General features: G+C 40.2%; 1 protein-coding gene across 1 annotated transcript; it reads right to left on the reverse strand.

The window, feature by feature from the left end:
- Positions 1–3,530: 3,530 nt before the first annotated feature.
- On the reverse strand, positions 3,531–17,678 carry CLH2 (chlorophyllase 2). The gene is made up of 2 exons (XM_008777426.6): positions 17,291–17,678; positions 3,531–4,391 (listed from the first exon to the last, which is right to left on the reverse strand). Exons 1-2 carry the CDS (start codon positions 17,540–17,542, stop codon positions 3,693–3,695), a joined length of 951 nt encoding a protein of 316 aa, XP_008775648.4. The 5' UTR covers positions 17,543–17,678; the 3' UTR covers positions 3,531–3,692.
- Positions 17,679–18,510: the final 832 nt, after the last annotated feature.

Below are 18,510 nucleotides of genomic sequence, written 5' to 3' on the forward strand. Positions count from 1 at the left end.
TATATTAAGCTGCCTTGGAATACAAAATCAAGGTTCATACAAGTATTCAAGTCTCTTTATGGTATTAGAGCCTTCTAGTCTCTCACGAGCGTAGAAATTATCTCTTCCTAGTCTTCATCATGTCTTCCATCAGTAGTTCTGGCCCTCCTCCAATTTTCGGCAATAATGAAAATGCTTCTGGTGATCTTCCTCTTGTTGCTGTCAATGCCTCCATGCAGCTTCCATTCAAGTTGACTGTCTTGATTTATCCCTCATGGCGATCCTAGTTCATATCACTCTTGATCGGATATGATCTTCTTGGATGCATTGATGGAACTCTCTAGTGTCCATCCAAGACCGCACCGTCTTCCACTGCTGCTGCTCCCTCCTCAGTGTCTTCTCAATACCAACATTGCTTTCATCAAGACAAGCTTCTTCTCTATGCTATTTTTGTGTCGGTCTTTGAGAGTGTTATCCATTTGCATTTTATCAAGCAGGTCACGCACATAGCGCTAGGTGAGGAAGAGACTAGTGCTGGTCGAAATGACCTTGACCCCCAAGAAGAACGAAAGGGGAAGTAGGTCCTTTAGGGAGAACTCGACACCAAGTTGATTGACAACTCGACGAAGATGAGCCTTGTTATTACCAATGACTATGAGGTCATCCACATAGACTAGTATGTAGAGGACAATCCCATCAAAGTTGTAAATGAACAGCGAGCCGTCGGAGAGGGAGTTCTTGAACCCTAGTTCGAGCAAACTCTATCAAAGGGCCTTGTACCAAGCGCAGGGAGCCTCTTTTAAGCCGTAGATGGACTTTTGCAGCTTGCACACATAAAAGGGGCATGAGCTATTAATGAAACCTGCAGGAACACATTCCATGTAGACATCCTTATCAAGCGTTCCATGCAGAAACGCGTTATTAACGTCAAGCTGATGGACGGGTCACTGCTGGTGCAGAGCAATGGAGAGAATGAGCCATATTGTTGTTGGCTTGATGACTGGGCTGAAAGTCTCCTTGTAGTCCAATTCCAGTCTCTGATGGAAGCCTTTCGCCACTAACCTCGCCTTGAAGCGGTCGATACTGCCATTAGGTCTTTATTTGACACGGAAGACCCATTTATTTCCAACGGAGAGCTGTGAAGGGTGCAGAGGAACTAGAATCCAGGTCCCATGGTGCACTAAGGCGTTGAACTCGTCAGACATCGCCTGCCTCCAATTTGGGTCTTTAAGTGCTTGTGACACACAAGTTGGTTCAACAAATGGGGGGATGGGGTGCCTGGTTATCAAGTAAAGTTGTTTAGGTTTGAATATATTGTTCATGGAACACATGGTCATTTGGTGTGTGCGAGGTGGTGGAGGGGGAGGAGCTGGGGATGACGACGTTGGGTCAGAGGTAGAGGGCATAGGTGCAGCAGGTGACTCAGGTAGTGGGAAAGAGGGATCAGAGGTAGAGGCTGGAGTAGAAGACATACCTGAAGAAGGAGATCATAGAGGCACAACTTTAATTGTTTCAGGGTCTACTCAATATGATCTTTGAATCACAGGCAGCACATGTGCAATATCACCATGAAAGCCTAGGTCTCGACCATCGTTGGAGGAGGAGAAGGCCGATGACCGGGGGCAAAGGGATAGACAGCTTCATCGAAGGTAACATGCCGCAAGACATAGAGACGATTTGTTTCTAAGTCGAGACATAGGTAAGCACTTTGAGATGTAGGATAACCAACAAAGACACAGGGGCTGGACTTTGGTTGTAGTTTATGAGAGTTCTAGGGTTTGAGCCATTTGAAACACAAGCAACCAAACATTCTCAGTTTGAGATAGTTATGAGGCTTGTGAAACAATTTTTCAAAGGTACTCATATACTGAAGTACAGGCGTAGTTATCCTATTGATTAAGTACACAACTGTTTTGGGGCATAAACTCAATGAGAGGTAGGCATGTGAGCTTGATGAAGAAGGTTAAGGCCAGTTTCCATGATATGTCGATGACGTCTCTCGACTGTACCGTTTTGCTGTGGTGTAGCAGGAGCGGTGGTGAAGTGTCCTATTCCATGCTTTGCAAGAAATAGTTTCAGTTTGATAAATTCTCCACCATTATCCGAGTATAAATTTTTGACTTTCAACTCAAATTGTCTTTCAAGAATAGTGACAAGGTGAATGAAAATGGGTTCTACATCAGATTTGTGATAGAGTGGAAACAACCAAAAGTATTTTGTAAAATGATCTATGAAAAGAATATAGTACTTGTATCCATTAGTGTCCATGATGGGAGCTGGTCCCCATACATCAACGTACAAAAATTCGAGTAGAGAGGTACCAAATAGAGAGGTTGTGGAAAAGGAAAGTTTATGAGATTTATTAACATGACACAAAATGCAAGAGCTAGACTGCTTGTAGGAAAACATGGGCAGAGACTTGGTGTGGAGAAGATGAGTGACAATCTTGGAAGATGGGTGACCAAGGCAGTTGTGCCATCCTTCGAAAGAGACTCAGTTTTCAGCGAGCAATATTGCATATCCTTGCCTATTATTATGTAAAGCAGGAAGAGGGTAGACACCATCGACGCATTTACCTCAAAGAAGAGGCGCCCCCATGATTAGATCCTTCACAAGAAAATGAAAGGGGTAAAACTCAATAGAAACATTATTGGATTTCGTGAAGCTATGGATGGAAATAAGGTTCCTTTTGATCGAAGGTACACAAAGTATATCATCAAGCAAAAAATATCGAGTGGGAGAGGAAAGACTCATAGAACCAACATGAGTCACAGGCAGACCTGTACCATCACCAATGATGATTTCATCTTGTTTGTTGTACTCAGAGTGAATATTGAGGTTGGAAAAGTCTCATGTTGTGTTATGGGTGGCAGTAGAATCCATCAGCCACTTCTTCTCTCGAACAAGTGATGTGGCACAATTTACGACGACATCGGAGGAACATAACCTGGGGCATTATTTGGCAGTGTGCTCTTACTGATCACAAAATTGACAGGTCACCAAAGGCTTGCAGTCAGTTTTGCGATTGCCATTTCTCTTTTCAGATCCTTTGCGATTGTTGGATTAGAGTTGTTGCCATGACTGAGAAGGTTGGAGGAGGAGTTTTCCGGTCTTTGAGGTAAGCTTCATGACCGAGAAGGAGATCATGAAGTTCCTCGAAAGTAAGCGAAGTTTTTCGTGCACTAATTGGGGCAACAATGTTACGAAATTCTAGACCACCAAGATGGTCTCTACTCTGTTGTCCACCACAATTAAACTACATCTTAATAATGGTTCCTCTAAGGTTGACAACACTGAATTCCGTCGCGTGATTGGTGCTTTGTGGTAGTTATCTTTAAATACAAAATCAAGGTTCATACAAGTATTCAAGTCTCTTTAAATATATTTAAATATATGATAAATTTGATTGTTAACTAGGGTAACGTAAACTCATTCCATTCCATGCAAATGTTTCAATACTTATTATCGTGACTACTTCTTTAGGCAAATAGCTTTAACATATTATTAGAATTATTTAAACATAAACAAACCAATGAACTTTCCCTGTGATGTCTATATCTAATCATTTACGAAAGCATTTATTGCAACAAATAAAGAACCTATTGTCACAATAATGTTAAGAAGCTTCACATGCTAGAACCTTCCCTCTGCTATTAGTTTACGTAACATTTGATGATATATTGTCTACAAGACAAAAGTTTAATAAATAGTACCTACTTTAAATTATTGACAAAAATGTCATCAAGATAAGTAATAGTCAAAAGATCAACAGGTGGAATCTCTGGATTATCCTTGAGAGCCACCAAAATTTGAGTTTCACCTTCCAAGTAAGCTTTCATGAATGCAACCATGACCCCACCTACAAACATTCTCATAGGTTTCCTTGCTCTTCCACTTGTACACAAACAGTATGTAGCCTTTCCCCTAAGTCCCTTGGTTTCGTCATCTAACATGTCCAAATGACCATAATCCTTCGCAACAAAATGATAGGCAGGAGGACGGCATTCATCGAAGAATTCCTGGTGGCTCACTCCTTTTGGGGCACAAGGAGGGAAGACAAGATTCCTCTTCAACTCACCTAGACCTGATCCTATCACCAAAACTGCCATATTAAGATTAAAAGAGTGAGGGGCATAAGTTAGGATGGGAGGATGAGTTTGCTTTCCTTTGTCCATTCCATCAACAGGGTCTATGCCCATCAATGCTGAAAAATTTAATGCAGTCTTTGCATGACCTAGTGCAAGAGCAAATGCTACTTTGCCACCACGACTATGCCCGGCGAGCCCTAGTTTGCATAGATTTGGTTGAACTTGCACAGGAAGCAAATGATGCAATCCAGTAGTTAACCAATCTACTATAATTGCAACAGTTTGGATCTCATCTTCAGAATCTGGTCCCGCCACCCGATACAACTACATTGCATGAAGAAATGGTAAGTGCAAAAATTTTGAAATGGTACCCTTTGGCAATGCAAACATATTTTGGCCAAGGAAAAAAATAAAGAAAATGCAAGCATATTAACAAATTTCATCAACTAAAGGCAACATCAAAACAACTGCTACTTTGCAATATTCAAGTAGATTAGAGCAAGCTAAATCAAAATTTTAGAAAAACAATGGTTTAGTGAAAGTATTATAGAAAATCCAAGAGTTTTTCTTCTGTATGTCAAGTATACATATAATATAGGCCTTACTCAGTGGTTTGTTTCACCAAGTTGTAGAATTTTCTTAGTACTACCATAGAATATGAATCAAAATTTAATGCTCTCTTGTTTATTTGCAAGCAGTTGCATGCCTGGTTTCAAAATCTTCCCTTCATGTTATAGAATTTTCAGGTTTGACCAATTTTGTGCAGCGAGATTCACAGTATTTATTAGATAGTTGTCATTTTTTATTTACTGATCTATGGATATTTAATTACTAGCTACTCAAAGCCCTGTCTGTTTAGTCGATTTCATGCAATTATATAGCGAATAGCTCATATAAAATAAATTTTGAGACAACCCACAAACATTAATTTGTGCTATCTTTCATCTCAAATGAGGGATTGTGAGAGATGAAGCTTAATAATGTGTTGTTAGAGAAGATATATCATGTGCAATTTTGCCAGATAGGATGGTATGTTAGCAAAAAAATATGTTATTGGTCAAAGTCGAAAGAGTAAAGTGAGGTAGACAAAGTATAATTATATTGCACTTTGCAAGAAAGTGCATGTAACTTGTCTCAAGAAGATGATGCGAAAAACAAGTCTTAATGCCAGCCGACTTCAGCCCCGTCTTCCTTTTTGGAAGGGGCCAGAGCAGGGGATCGCAGATGCGATCCCCTCCGGCTTCTTCGGGTGCAGCGAGGGCGGGGCGCCGCGGGCGTTACGCGGCAGCCCCGCGGTCATTCCGCGGCCACCCCACGGCCGCACGAGCGGCCGTTGATTTCGCCCCACCGCCGCGATTTTCGTGGCGGAGAGCTGTTGAAATGGGGTTATAAAACCCCCTTTCCTCCTCCCGTGGATCCTCCACCGAGCACTTTCTCTCCTCCCCCCTCTCTTCCCTGCTTCTCCTTCTTCTCCGGTGACCGTGTGCGCCACTTCAATCGAGTTCAGCCACCCCGGGAGCCAAGCTCCTTTGATTTTCTTATTCCCCTGTTTTTTTTTTTTGATCTAGTTTGGCCGTTGGAAAACCCACCGCCGTCGCCGCTGCTAGCCGCCGGATCGAGCAGCCGCAGCCGAGACCTCCCTCCTGCCGCCTCCGTCGAGCACCGGTAGGCCTCTTTTAGCCCTTTATTTCATGATTTTTTTTCTGTTTGCGCCCCAAACCGAGGTCATCCTCGAACCCTCCCTTCACGGCCGAGCTGCCGCGGCACCCTGCTGCCGGCCACGACCGCCCTACCGACGGCCGCGTCTCTCGCAAGCTGCCGACCAGGCCACCGTCCGGCCACCCTGCCCCCCCCCCCCCCCCGGGTCCTTTCTTCCTCTTCTTCTTCTTCCCCTGTCCCTGGGGGCTTGGGGAAGAAGAAGGGCCCTATCACGGGTCCTGTTCACTGCGGGCCCAAGTTGGGCCCGGTTCAAACCCGAAACTCGAAACAAAAAAAAAAAAAGAAAACTCGAAACCCAGTTCAGATCCGAGCCCGGAATCCGAACCCGAACCCGAAACCGAAACCCAAAACACAGAACCCGAAACTCGAAACAAAAAAAAAAGAAAAAAAGAAAAAAAAAAGAAAACTCGAAACCCAGTTCAGATCCGAGCCCGAAATCCGAACTCAAACCCGAAACCCAAAATCCAGAACCCGAAACCCGAACCCATTTGGCCAATAAATAGAATTTTGCAGTTAAGCCCTTGGTAGTATATTATTTCACAAAAAGGATCTGTAATTTGTATTTGATCCCTATAGGAAAGATTTATTACATAAAGGTCCCCAACTATAATTGTTTGATCCCTTTACTTAAGTTTTATTATAGAACAGTACCCTGTAATTAAGTATTAGTCCCTCCAATAAATTTTATTGCATAAATGAACCAATTAGAAGCCAACCTTGGGGGCCCTATTGGGCCGAGTCTATGCGGGCCCATTGGGCCGTGTCCGATATGGGCCCTATCGAGCCATGCCCATTATGGGCCAACTTTGGGCCATGTTGGGCCATGTACAATAGTATTATTTTTTAGTTCTGCTTAGCTCTGTAATTAACAAAGAATTAATTAAATTTAAACAGGTGAACCTGATCCGCCTATCTGAAGTAAGGGTTAAGCGAGAAGATGTAAGTAACTTAATGCTTCAATGTGCATTTTTCTAAATTATTTGGTAAAATAATTATTAGTGCTTTAAATTTTGAAATATGTTTTGTATTTAGTAAAATGGGTCTGACATGTTAAATTTCATTTGAAAATTATGCTCTGAAATCCGTAAACTATGACTGGGCAATTTATGAAATATATTTTTTTATATATATGCATTCTCAGCATGGTTATGATCTGTTCTGTTCTATTCTGGCCCTGCCAATGGGGATTATACGTTGGCCCTGTCGACTTGTATCTGTGAGGAACCGGTTTCGACACTGTACCACCGGTGATCAGAATAGTGGTATTTGGACACCGTACCACCGGTGATTAGAATAGTGGTATTTGGACACCGTACCACCGGTGCTTAATAATAGTGGTGTTTGGACACCGTACCACCGGTGCTTAATAATAGTGGTGTTTGGCACCTTGTGCAACCCATGCCACTGGGTTACGTGGCCGTAGCCTATTATGTTGAGATTCTGGTATCAGAGTTTTTGGAAAAATAATAATAAGTTTTGAAAATAGTAAAACGATGTTATTTATGATTTATTCCAGTCATTATCCTATATTTTGACCTGATATGCTCTGACCCCACGTTGGGGTATTTTGTTGCTTACTGGGCTAGTGTAGCTTATTATTTTATTTTCTCTGTTTTTCAGATCCAGAGGCTTGATCGCACGGGATTGAGGAGTGCGTTAGATTTTCCGATGATTCCATTAGTTGTTGGCATTTCAGTTAGATTAGTTTGGACATTTGAATTATGTTAGCAAATGTTATTTTGAAATTTTGTAAGACTGCTTTTGAATAAATTTAAATAATTATGTCAGTTTTGAACATCTGTATTTGCTTTGATATGATCCGATGCCTTGCACGCCTGTGCGGCCCGCCGTACGGGCGTGCGGCGTCTGCCGCGTCTCGGGCTCGGGGCGTGACAGATTTGGTGGTATCAGAGCTCAGGTTTCAGATTCCTAGGGATTGTGTTTGAAATAATTCTGATGGAGCTTAAGTTTTAGGATCTTTAGGATTCGTCGGAAAGTTTGAGAGATGGGTGGACATTAGGCCATTAGACGAAGATATTTATTTGCTTTTGTTATTGACAAATTTATATTATTTTATCAGAATTTTGAAATGCTAAAATTAAAATGCAACCTAATTATGGCTGTAACCAAAGTGTAAATAAGTTATTCTGAGAGTTTTCTTGGTAGAGCAATTTGTATTTCAATGATTAATTAGATTTTGACTAAATTAAGTGAAGGAATATTAATCATGAGATATTATCGTGCAATGTAATTATTTGGGAAGTTTAACTTGATATCAGGCACTGTGTATATTGCTTCTAGTTGAAGTTAATTATTTTGGTAGCAATTTAAGATTCATATATAAAAAGATGTTTAAAGCTTGGACTAGAAAATATTCATTGAAATCTGTATGTGGATCATGCATGGAGCTGGTATATAGAAGGAAAATATACTTGGGGATGAGACTTAAGAGTTCTTATTTGGCTCTACTTGAGACTTGAAACAATTAAGATTGATATTTTGATGGAAAGTCAATTAGTAAATCTTGAGAATATTGGTGGATTATAATGTTTTTGGGTTGGTCGAAAATAGGACTTGTTTGATTTGGAAAAGTTCTTGATGCTTTTCCTTGTTAAAAATAATATAAAAAAAGATTATTGGAAAGTATAATACTTTTGATTTTGATCGATATGGATATCATTGTGTTATTAGTAGATTCTCTAAGTCTAGTAGATTTACAAGATCCCAAAATGTTTGCAGTACTGCAAATAAAAATATTTTACTTATTTAAGGAGTTGATCTCAATGTAAAATCATAGAGCTTATATCTTGGTGGAATTTCTTGTAAATCTTTGAACCATATTATTAGATTCTTGTGAGTTAAAAATTTATAAATCAAGGCCATAAGTTGATTGTGGATTTTGTATCACCATATGAGAAATGCAAGTGGGATTTCATGAGAGGCCAAATGAGTTTAGCCTAAAAGAAAAGATTCAGGATGATTGAGTAAGCTCCTGAGTAAGTTAATCTAGAATCTTTTAATTATCAAAGCTTAGAATAAATATCAACTTGTATAATGGAATTGCCAAGGAAAAATAGAATTGGCTTAGTTCAAATTTGGATCTAGAATATGATTACTCGATCATATGATGGTATAAGTACGACAACTATCTCAAGGGTTAATCATGACCTAGTGTACTTGGGAAGCAAGGATAAAATTTTGCTTGGATATTAAAAAGAAAAAAAAAATGCTGATAATTTGGGATCATTAAGAAAGTTTGGAGAATATTGATCTGAGTTGCGCAGCGGAAATTTGATGGACTGAGTAAATTTAAACTGGTCAAAAATATTGACTGTGTTTTGGTAACATGTTATGATAAAAGACTGTTGTTCAATAATGAAAGATTTTGTTAATAAGGAAAGGTGAACACTATTGATTCTCAGGTCAATCATGATATGATTATGTTATCTTCTGTATAAACTTTGCTATGTTTGGGTATGCTAAGAAAATAATAATTTGAGCGTATCATGACTCAGGTTAGTTGATTGTTGACCAAATATGGTCTAATTTGTTAAGTATCTGAATAAACCATGCATTATCTGCTCCCATCTTATGATTTATAAGTTTAAGTTAAAAGCTTTGTGGCATATTGAATCATGGTATCAATACTTTACCTTCTCAGACCTGCTCTTGTGATTTGATGCAAATCATTTTTGAGATAGACCGTTGCTATCTAATGATCATCAGTACATGTTCATTTTGTGAATTACATTTCTAGCCATTTAATGATTTGACTCCAAGGTTGGTCATTATCCTTTGAGGGATCAGCACACTACCATGATAAGTGTATGAGATCTATTCCATTTCAAGTTCTATCCCAAACACAACTAATTTTAATCAATCCTGTTGTGAATCGATCCTGATCCAACCTCGAGCGAACATGCATCAAGATGATAATTTCAATATGAGATTTTACTCAGTCACTTATCTAGTGTTAATCTTGAAATTTTTGATAGTTGATCCAAAGCTATCTATCACACTGATTTTGATCGAGGAGAATGAGATCTTGGATTTATATTACTCAATGGGCTGAGCATCTGAAAGGCCTAGATCTCTTAAATTTCGAGGACGAAATTTTTTTAAGAGGGAGAGAATGTGAGATACGGGCTGAAGTCGGCAGCCCCAGCCGACTTCAGCCCCGTCTTCCTTTTTGGAAGGGGCCAGAGCAGGGGATCGCAGATGCGATCCCCTCCGGCTTCTTCGGGTGCAGCGAGGGCGGGGCGCCACGGGCGTTACGCGGCAGCCCCGCGGTCATTCCGCGGCCACCCCACGGCCGCACGAGCGGCCGTTGATTTCGCCCCACCGCCGCGATTTTCGCGGCGGAGAGCTGTTGAAATGGGGTTATAAAACCCCCTTTCCTCCTCCCGTGGATCCTCCACCGAGCACTTTCTCTCCTCCCCCCTCTCTTCCCTGCTTCTCCTTCTTCTCCGGTGACCGTGTGCGCCACTTCAATCGAGTTCAGCCACCCCGGGAGCCAAGCTCCTTTGATTTTCTTATTCCCCTGTTTTTTTTTTGATCTAGTTTGGCCGTTGGAAACCCCACCGCCGTCGCCGCTGCTAGCCGCCGGATCGAGCAGCCGCAGCCGAGACCTCCCTCCTGCCGCCTCCGTCGAGCACCGGTAAGCCTCTTTTGGCCCTTTATTTCATGATTTTTTTTCTGTTTGGGCCCCAAACCGAGGTCATCCTCGGACCCTCCCTTCACGGCCGAGCCGCCGCGGCACCCTGCTGCCGGCCACGACCGCCCTACCGACGGCCGCGTCTCTCGCAAGCTGCCGGCCAGGCCACCGTCCGGCCACCCTGCCCCCCCCCCCCCCCCGGTCCTTTCTTCCTCTTCTTCTTCTTCCCCTGTCCGTGGGGGCTTGGGGAAGAAGAAGGGCCCTATCACGGGTCCTGTTCACTGCGGGCCCAACTTGGGCCCGGTTCAAACCCGAAACTCGAAACAAAAAAAAAAAAAGAAAACTCGAAACCCAGTTCAGATCCGAGCCCGGAATCCGAACCCGAACCCGAAACCGAAACCCAAAACCCAGAACCCGAAACTCGAAACAAAAAAAAAAGAAAAAAAGAAAAAAAAAGAAAACTCGAAACCCAGTTCAGATCCGAGCCCGGAATCCGAACTCGAACCCAAAACCCAAAATCCAAAACCCGAAACCCGAACCCATTTGGCCAATAAATAGAATTTTGCAGTTAAGCCCTTGGCAGTATATTATTTCACAAAAAGGATCTATAATTTGTATTTGATCCCTATAGGAAAGATTTATTACATAAAGGTCCCCAACTATAATTGTTTGATCCCTTTACTTAAGTTTTATTATAGAACAGTACCCTGTAATTAAGTATTAGTCCCTCCAATAAATTTTATTGCATAAATGAACCAATTAGAAGCCAACCTTGGGGGCCCTATTGGGCCGAGTCTATGCGGGCCCATTGGGCCGTGTCCGATATGGGCCCTATCGGGCCATGCCCATTATGGGCCAACTTTGGGCCATGTTGGGCCATGTACAATAGTATTATTTTTTAGTTCTGCTTAGCTCTGTAATTAACAAAGAATTAATTAAATTTAAACAGGTGAACCTGATCCGCCTATCTGAAGTAAGGGTTAAGCGAGAAGATGTAAGTAACTTAATGCTTCAATGTGCATTTTTCTAAATTATTTGGTAAAATAATTATTAGTGCTTTAAATTTTGAAAAATGTTTTGTATTTAGTAAAATGGGTCTGACATGTTAAATTTCATTTGAAAATTATGCTCTGAAATCCGTAAACTATGACTGGGCAATTTATGAAATATATTTTTTTATATATATGCATTCTCAGCATGGTTATGATCTGTTCTGTTCTGTTCTGGCCCTGCCAATGGGGATTATACGTTGGCCCTGTCGACTTGTATCTGTGAGGAACCGGTTTCGACACTGTACCACCGGTGATTAGAATAGTGGTATTTGGACACCGTACCACCGGTGATTAGAATAGTGGTATTTGGACACCGTACCACCGGTGCTTAATAATAGTGGTGTTTGGACACCGTACCACCGGTGCTTAATAATAGTGGTGTTTGGCACCTTGTGCAACCCATGCCACTGGGTTACGTGGCCGTAGCTTATTATGTTGAGATTCTGGTATCAGAGTTTTTGGAAAAATAATAATAAGTTTTGAAAATAGTAAAACGATGTTATTTATGATTTATTCCAGTCATTATCCTATATTTTGACCTGATATGCTCTGACCCCACGTTGGGGTATTTTGTTGCTTACTGGGCTAGTGTAGCTTATTATTTTATTTTCTCTGTTTTTCAGATCTAGAGGCTTGATCGCACGGGATTGAGGAGTGCGTTAGATTTTTCGATGATTCCATTAGTTGTTGGCATTTCAGTTAGATTAGTTTGGACATTTGAATTATGTTAGCAAATGTTAGTTTGAAATTTTGTAAAACTGCTTTTGAATAAATTTAAATAATTATGTCAGTTTTGAACATCTGTATTTGCTTTGATATGATCCGATGCCTTGCACGCCTGTGCGGCCCGCCGTGCGGGCGTGCGGCGTCTGCCGCGCCTCGGTCTCGGGGCGTGACAAATGCAAATGAGAATCTAGCTTTCAGTTGATGGCACAATGATTTCTTGCCATTTAGTACCATGACCAATACAAAGTTTTCCTATCATTCAAAGAATTCAATTCTGTACTTTATTTTGATTTGGCATGCTAGTCTTATGAGGAATCTTCTTCACTATTCCCAAAGGTTTTAATTGATCTGGCTAGTTTGTAATTTAGTTTTGTACTATTTTTATTATTTTCAAATGAAGTGTGTGTATTTTAATGCATCCTTTTTTGATTTGGAGTTCTTGTTCTATGTGCATTAACAAGCAAGTTCTTAGGTTTCCGATCAAACCAATCCGAGACTAAGTGTTGACTTCAATTTGGATGGGTTGAAGAAAAAATTATCAACAAACTCTGTAAGATAACTGGCTTTATGGTAAAGTTGTTGAAAAGGCTAAGACAAATCATACTGTAAAGATTACTAAGCTATGAATTTAATTTGAAAAGGGGAAAAAAAGATTCAGAATTCCCTCCTCTCTGATCACATGAAGCTAATAGAATGTTATGATTCTTTCTTTGAAGACTTGCAGCTGATTTTTTTTTAGGAAATACTAGTGGTTGATTAGAAGGCAACAATTCCTTATAGGATCTGGATTGTGAAAGTCCCAACTATTTGACCTAGGTAATTCTGCTATGTGGTGCTCCCACTGTTATTGCCAAAACAAAACAAAAGAAGAGTCCAAAAGTAATCATGAGAAATGTAAACTTAATAAACAATACTATAAAAAGTCATGAACATTATACCTAGAGAAAGATACCATGTTAATAGAAATTATTGAATAACATTAGGTTCTTTAACATGTCAAAACTTTTATTTAATATTTCTTTGTCTGATATCATACAACTGATGGTAAATCACTAAATGCCAATCAGGACTCTACATATGGTCTACTACTCTGTTTATTTTTCTGCCTAACTTTTACAACAAGCAAAAGCTAGCATAATATTCTTAACCTTTTCTTTAAATTAGTGCTATGAGGAGGAGCTGGCTCACTCTCAAGTTGGCACCATGTTCCGCCTATTCATCCACTACTATTTGCTCCTTTTCACTTTATAGCTATGTTATATTTGAAGCATTAAACTCACAGCCATTCTCATCCAGAAAATCCCTGGCTGATTCCTTCTTAGCAGTTTTGCTGATTTTCAGAAGCTGCTATTAAATGAAGAAACAGAGCTGAATGTCATTGTATATTTTTTCCTCTATCCTGAAGTTAGCCACAAAAGGCAGCTTATGATTGATTGCAAAGGATGCTAGACAAGCACGCATACTCTATCACTGCATCTATCGATGCCACAAAATTCTCAGCTATAATGCAAAGAAAAGAAAATAAAGACGACAGAGGCTGACATTGATTTGCTACTGATAAACACAATCAATATAAGTATTAGCTATCATTGTCATGTTAGCTTAAATGCTTAGGATATATTTAGAATATGTCATCTAAAATGTTTTCAGTATCTACAATCATTTAATTAGACTCTCTCCTGTTAGAGTGTATTTATGCATTAGTTATATCCTTCTTGTGGTATTTTCACATGGTGGTGACCATGTTCTTTGTACGTTTATACTTACCTTGAGTCATAGCTTATGGATATTGCACATTGCCACATATTTGGCTTTTCTAGTTCCTCTTCCTTGAATTTTCGTCTGTCTCTCTCTCTTTGTTTCTCTTTCTTTTAATGATTAGATCAGCAGATATTATGTCAAGGGGAAGGGTTAAAGTTTGTCTGAATTATACAACTTGAGATAGGGAAGATCAAGACTTGAATGACATGAATACAAGATGTGAAAAAATAATTTGGATAACCTCACCCTGATTAAAGATAAACATGAGATATTTTTATTTAAAATGGAACAAGGCCTGATGGTGCCTTTTTTGTGGTAATTATATATAAAAAGACTTACAAGAATATGAAAACTCATTATCTCGCTAATCAAAATTCTGTATGTCTTTTCTCAAGGGAAAGTCCTTCATGTGCCAGATTATCATTTGTGTCATTCTTCTTATGACTTGTGCCATCTCGAGGAAGACCGACGCACAACAGGGTGGTTAATCCATCAAGGCCACATCAGGCTGACTAAGAATCTGATAAGGATCAGGTTAGGTTTCAGGCCTGAGTCGTAAATGGACCTGGAGATAACTCATCCAGCATGATGTATATGTACCTTGCATGACTGTTCTTCTTCAATGATTCTATTGAATAGTGGATGATAGGCAAATCTCTCCTCACTGCACCATTTAGGGTATATAACAACTGACAAGAGATTTGTATATGCCCTAAGTTCGTTTTTGTGATCCCTATTTTCCTCTTGTTGGCATGATTGGACAAAAGTCTTGTTTGATAATGAACTCAATAAAATAAATTACGCAATTACTATCCTGCTAAACCAAAGATATGCTTGAAACAAGGTAGCCTGAACCTAAACTAAATGGCATCTTCTAATATCTGAGAACCTTTGAACAAATTCTACCTCCCAGTATATGCCCTATTTAAAACATGGTTAAAAAACTATGCAACTCTTTTCTACCTCCTATTTATCAATGATTACAAACCCACAAGCAACTAACTTTTGACAAATCAAAATAGACTGTTTTCATTAAGATCACCGAAGGACACCCGCATATTGGACCTGAATTGAGTGAGATCTATTTTGCAGCTAAAAATATCAATTCATAAAAAAAGGATCTTTTCTCTAAGAGTAGAAGCGTGGAAGCATAAATGCTCCTTTTGTGACTAATATCAAGTTATCAAATTATCCTTTTATGAAATGATAAGAGATTTATAAATGCCCTAAGTACATTTTGATGACCCTCTTTTGTCTCATGTTGGCCTGATTGGTCAAATTCTTGTTTTGCTCAATGTAATTAATGAACTGCATCTATTAAATTATGCAGTTCCTATCATACAAAACCGGAGAGAAAAGCTTCAAACAATGCATTCCCCACCAATACGACATCTCTTAATATCTGAGAATTTTCCAACAAATTCTACCTCCCTGTATACTCACTATTTATTTAAAGCATACTCAAATAACTAGACAACTCTTTCTATTCTTCCAACTTAAACCTAAAATCATGGACTCTGTTTTCATAAAGATCACTGAAGGATAACTACAAACTCACTAATATTAGCCTTTCCTCGGGTGAGAATTCTTTTGCAGCTAAAAATATCAAGTAATAAAGAAGGGATATTTAAATTAGAAGCTGTGGAAGCACAAACACTCTTTTCATGGCTAATATAATTGTAACTATTATTAGATTGATAATGGACTTTGGTTCATTAACACAAACTTCTAATCTTTAAATAATGGAGCTCTGATTTTATTATTTATTATTTCAACTTTGATGGGGAAGTCACTGTCCCTGGCCAATCTTAGCAATCTCTACACTGGATACCTCCTCATGGAAGATTGGAAGTGATTTCTGATCTCCGGTCTCCAAAAGGTAATAGTTTCTGCTACAGCAAAAGAATAACTGTTGAAGTGGAAAACAGAGTCACATTTGAATATAAGCTTGAATACCATGTCAGTTTGGAAATGTTGGAATCATAACCATGTTAAAGTTTGGACTTCTTGTTGTACTCAAGGACCCATATTGGAGTCAATAACCCTTAAGCACTCCTAGAAATCTAATGCAAGTCGTCGAGCTATTATCATAAGCTATAAAAGTCTAATTTGTGTAAAGAATCTAGGACAAATTATAGGTTCTGATGTAGAACAGAAAGTGAACAACTTTGCAATGTGAGAAAACTGGCTTAAACCATCCGAACAACGCATGACAACTTCAAGAGTCATGCATAACTCTCCATCTGCTTTCCAAAGTGGTTATTTAATAATGTTCGTCGTCTCAGTATCGGACCCCATACTGGTGCAACACTAGCATAGTGTCGGTACGGTAGTGTACAAAGTTTTTCAGCATACCGAATGTCGGTACGCCATCTGTACCAGTACTAGTACCGAACCGGTACGGTACTGTACGTTCCGTACTGTGCGGTTCGGACCCGAATGGCGAACTATGGTTTATTATACTATACTGCCAAAAATTCTTATCAATAAGGTATTTAAGGAGGAAAAACTAGACCTGCATGCACATGCAACATCAGTGGAACATCTTCCTCTAGAAGTGATTCACACATTCAATTCATCCAGGGCCTAGACAATAAGTGGGGAAGCTGTGATTCACATTACATGTAGGTGGTTTTCACCTACATATTCCTATAAGTTCAGTACTACTTAAGAAGTGGTTTAAGGGGTCGAATAGCACAATGAGAACTTCCTAATCTTAGATAGCCAGTGAAGGATCCTGTTTAAGTAGGATTTCTTAACTACTTTGTCATACCTGACTAATAGATTCTTTTGAGTCCTTAGGAATCAAATTTTTCTTAAAAAAATCACTAATACAAGTAAATTCAGATTCCTTGTGAGTCTGAAGCCTATGAAAGGGGCTTGAGGACCACAAATGGCAGAAGCAAATTCAACAAAACATTTATAGCATTACATTTTTCTTTTAGTTCTCTTCACTACACCCTTGATGAATTAATTCCTTATGCTATGCCATTTGGTTGGTGACTAAATCAGCAACTGCCTCATCAACTTCAGCCATCTTGACCTCTTTTGAGGGCATTGAATTCTAAAATTAACAAAACCAAATAATATCTACTCTTAATATAATTAATGAACTACAGTAGAAACTTTTTATTTTACACCAACAAAAAGCAAACCTATATCTAACCATTATAACACTAAAAATCCCCACACAATCTTAGAGATTACTACATATCCTACGTTACAAAATCTTTCTGAACTAAACTTATTCTATATAGGAAACTAGACAAAAGTTATGAACTGATTTATAAGATGGATAAGAGAGAACTGACCTGAGGAGCGACAACGATGAATCCATGGGAAGCGACATGCTGAAAGAGCTGGGAGTAGAAGGAATTATAGAGAAGATATCCATGGAGGAACACCAGTACAGGATAGATCCCTCCTTCGCAGGGACTGGCAATGAGGAGAGGCTTCGGAGGAGGCGAAGGGGAGGTAAGAGAGCTCCTTACGGGCTCGGGCTCGAGGCTGATGAGCTTCGCGGTGTAATTCCCGTGCTCGAAGACGTGGCCGGCATGGGACATGATTGGTGTCTCCTTGTTCTGGGGTAGACCAAGGCAGAGGGAGGGAGAGTGGCTACGCGTTTATGTTGTCTTTAAAGTATCCGAGTGGTTGTGTTTCTTCGGTAGCCTCTCCTTATCTGGTGGAAGATGGGCTTTTGTCTGCGCGACTCTGTTCCTCGTAAAACTTAACCAACAAGCTATGATGTTGGGACCCAAAAGGCCCACCCCCTCGTGATTCAAGATATTTGAGCTACCATATATTTAAAAAGACAAATCAAACCGTAAACTAAGTGGCTTCATATGAACCATCCGGTTTAGGCAAAAAAAAAAAAAAAGCGCTATTCCTTGGCTCCACTGGTCATAGGGGTGGCAATCGAGTCGGATCGGACATAAACGGGTCGGGTCTGATGTTAAACAGGTTAGAAAAGTATAAACCTGAACCCGACTTTTTATTCAACTGATAACCCGACTCGACCCGTTTAACCTATTTAATAAACAGGTCGATTAAATAGGTCGAGTTTGCTTTTCTGACCTGTTTAACCAAATGGAGAAAGAGAGAGATGGGAGGGTGGGAATCGTGGGGTTGCTTCTGGCGAGAGAAAGAGAGAGGTGGGGGGTTCGACAGAGAGAGAGAGAGATGGAAGGGTGGGGACCGTGGGGTTGCTTCTAGTGAGAGAGAGAGGTGGGGGGTTCGATGGAGAGAGAGAGAGAGGTGGGGGGTTGGGGACCTTGGGGTTTCTTTCGGCAAGAGAGAGATGTAGAGGTTGGAGGGTTCGACGGAGAGAGAGAGGTGCCTGCTTCGATAGATCAAGCCTAGCTCAGGGTTTAGGGCTTGAGGGGGATAGAGTGGTGGTGGTGGCACCAGAGGAGGGTTTAGTGGTGGAGTTTATGGGATGGGGGGAGGATAGAGGGAGTGAGGCATACTGATTGAGAGGGCGCCTCTAAAGTTAGCGGCGACGAGGTCGGGGCGGCGATCCTTGGATCTCAGC

Source organism: Phoenix dactylifera, chromosome 18 (assembly GCF_051530095.1).
Source record: "Phoenix dactylifera cultivar Ajwa chromosome 18, Ajwa_hap1_PhDact_Kaust_v1.1, whole genome shotgun sequence".
Lineage (NCBI taxonomy): Eukaryota > Viridiplantae > Streptophyta > Magnoliopsida > Arecales > Arecaceae > Phoenix > Phoenix dactylifera.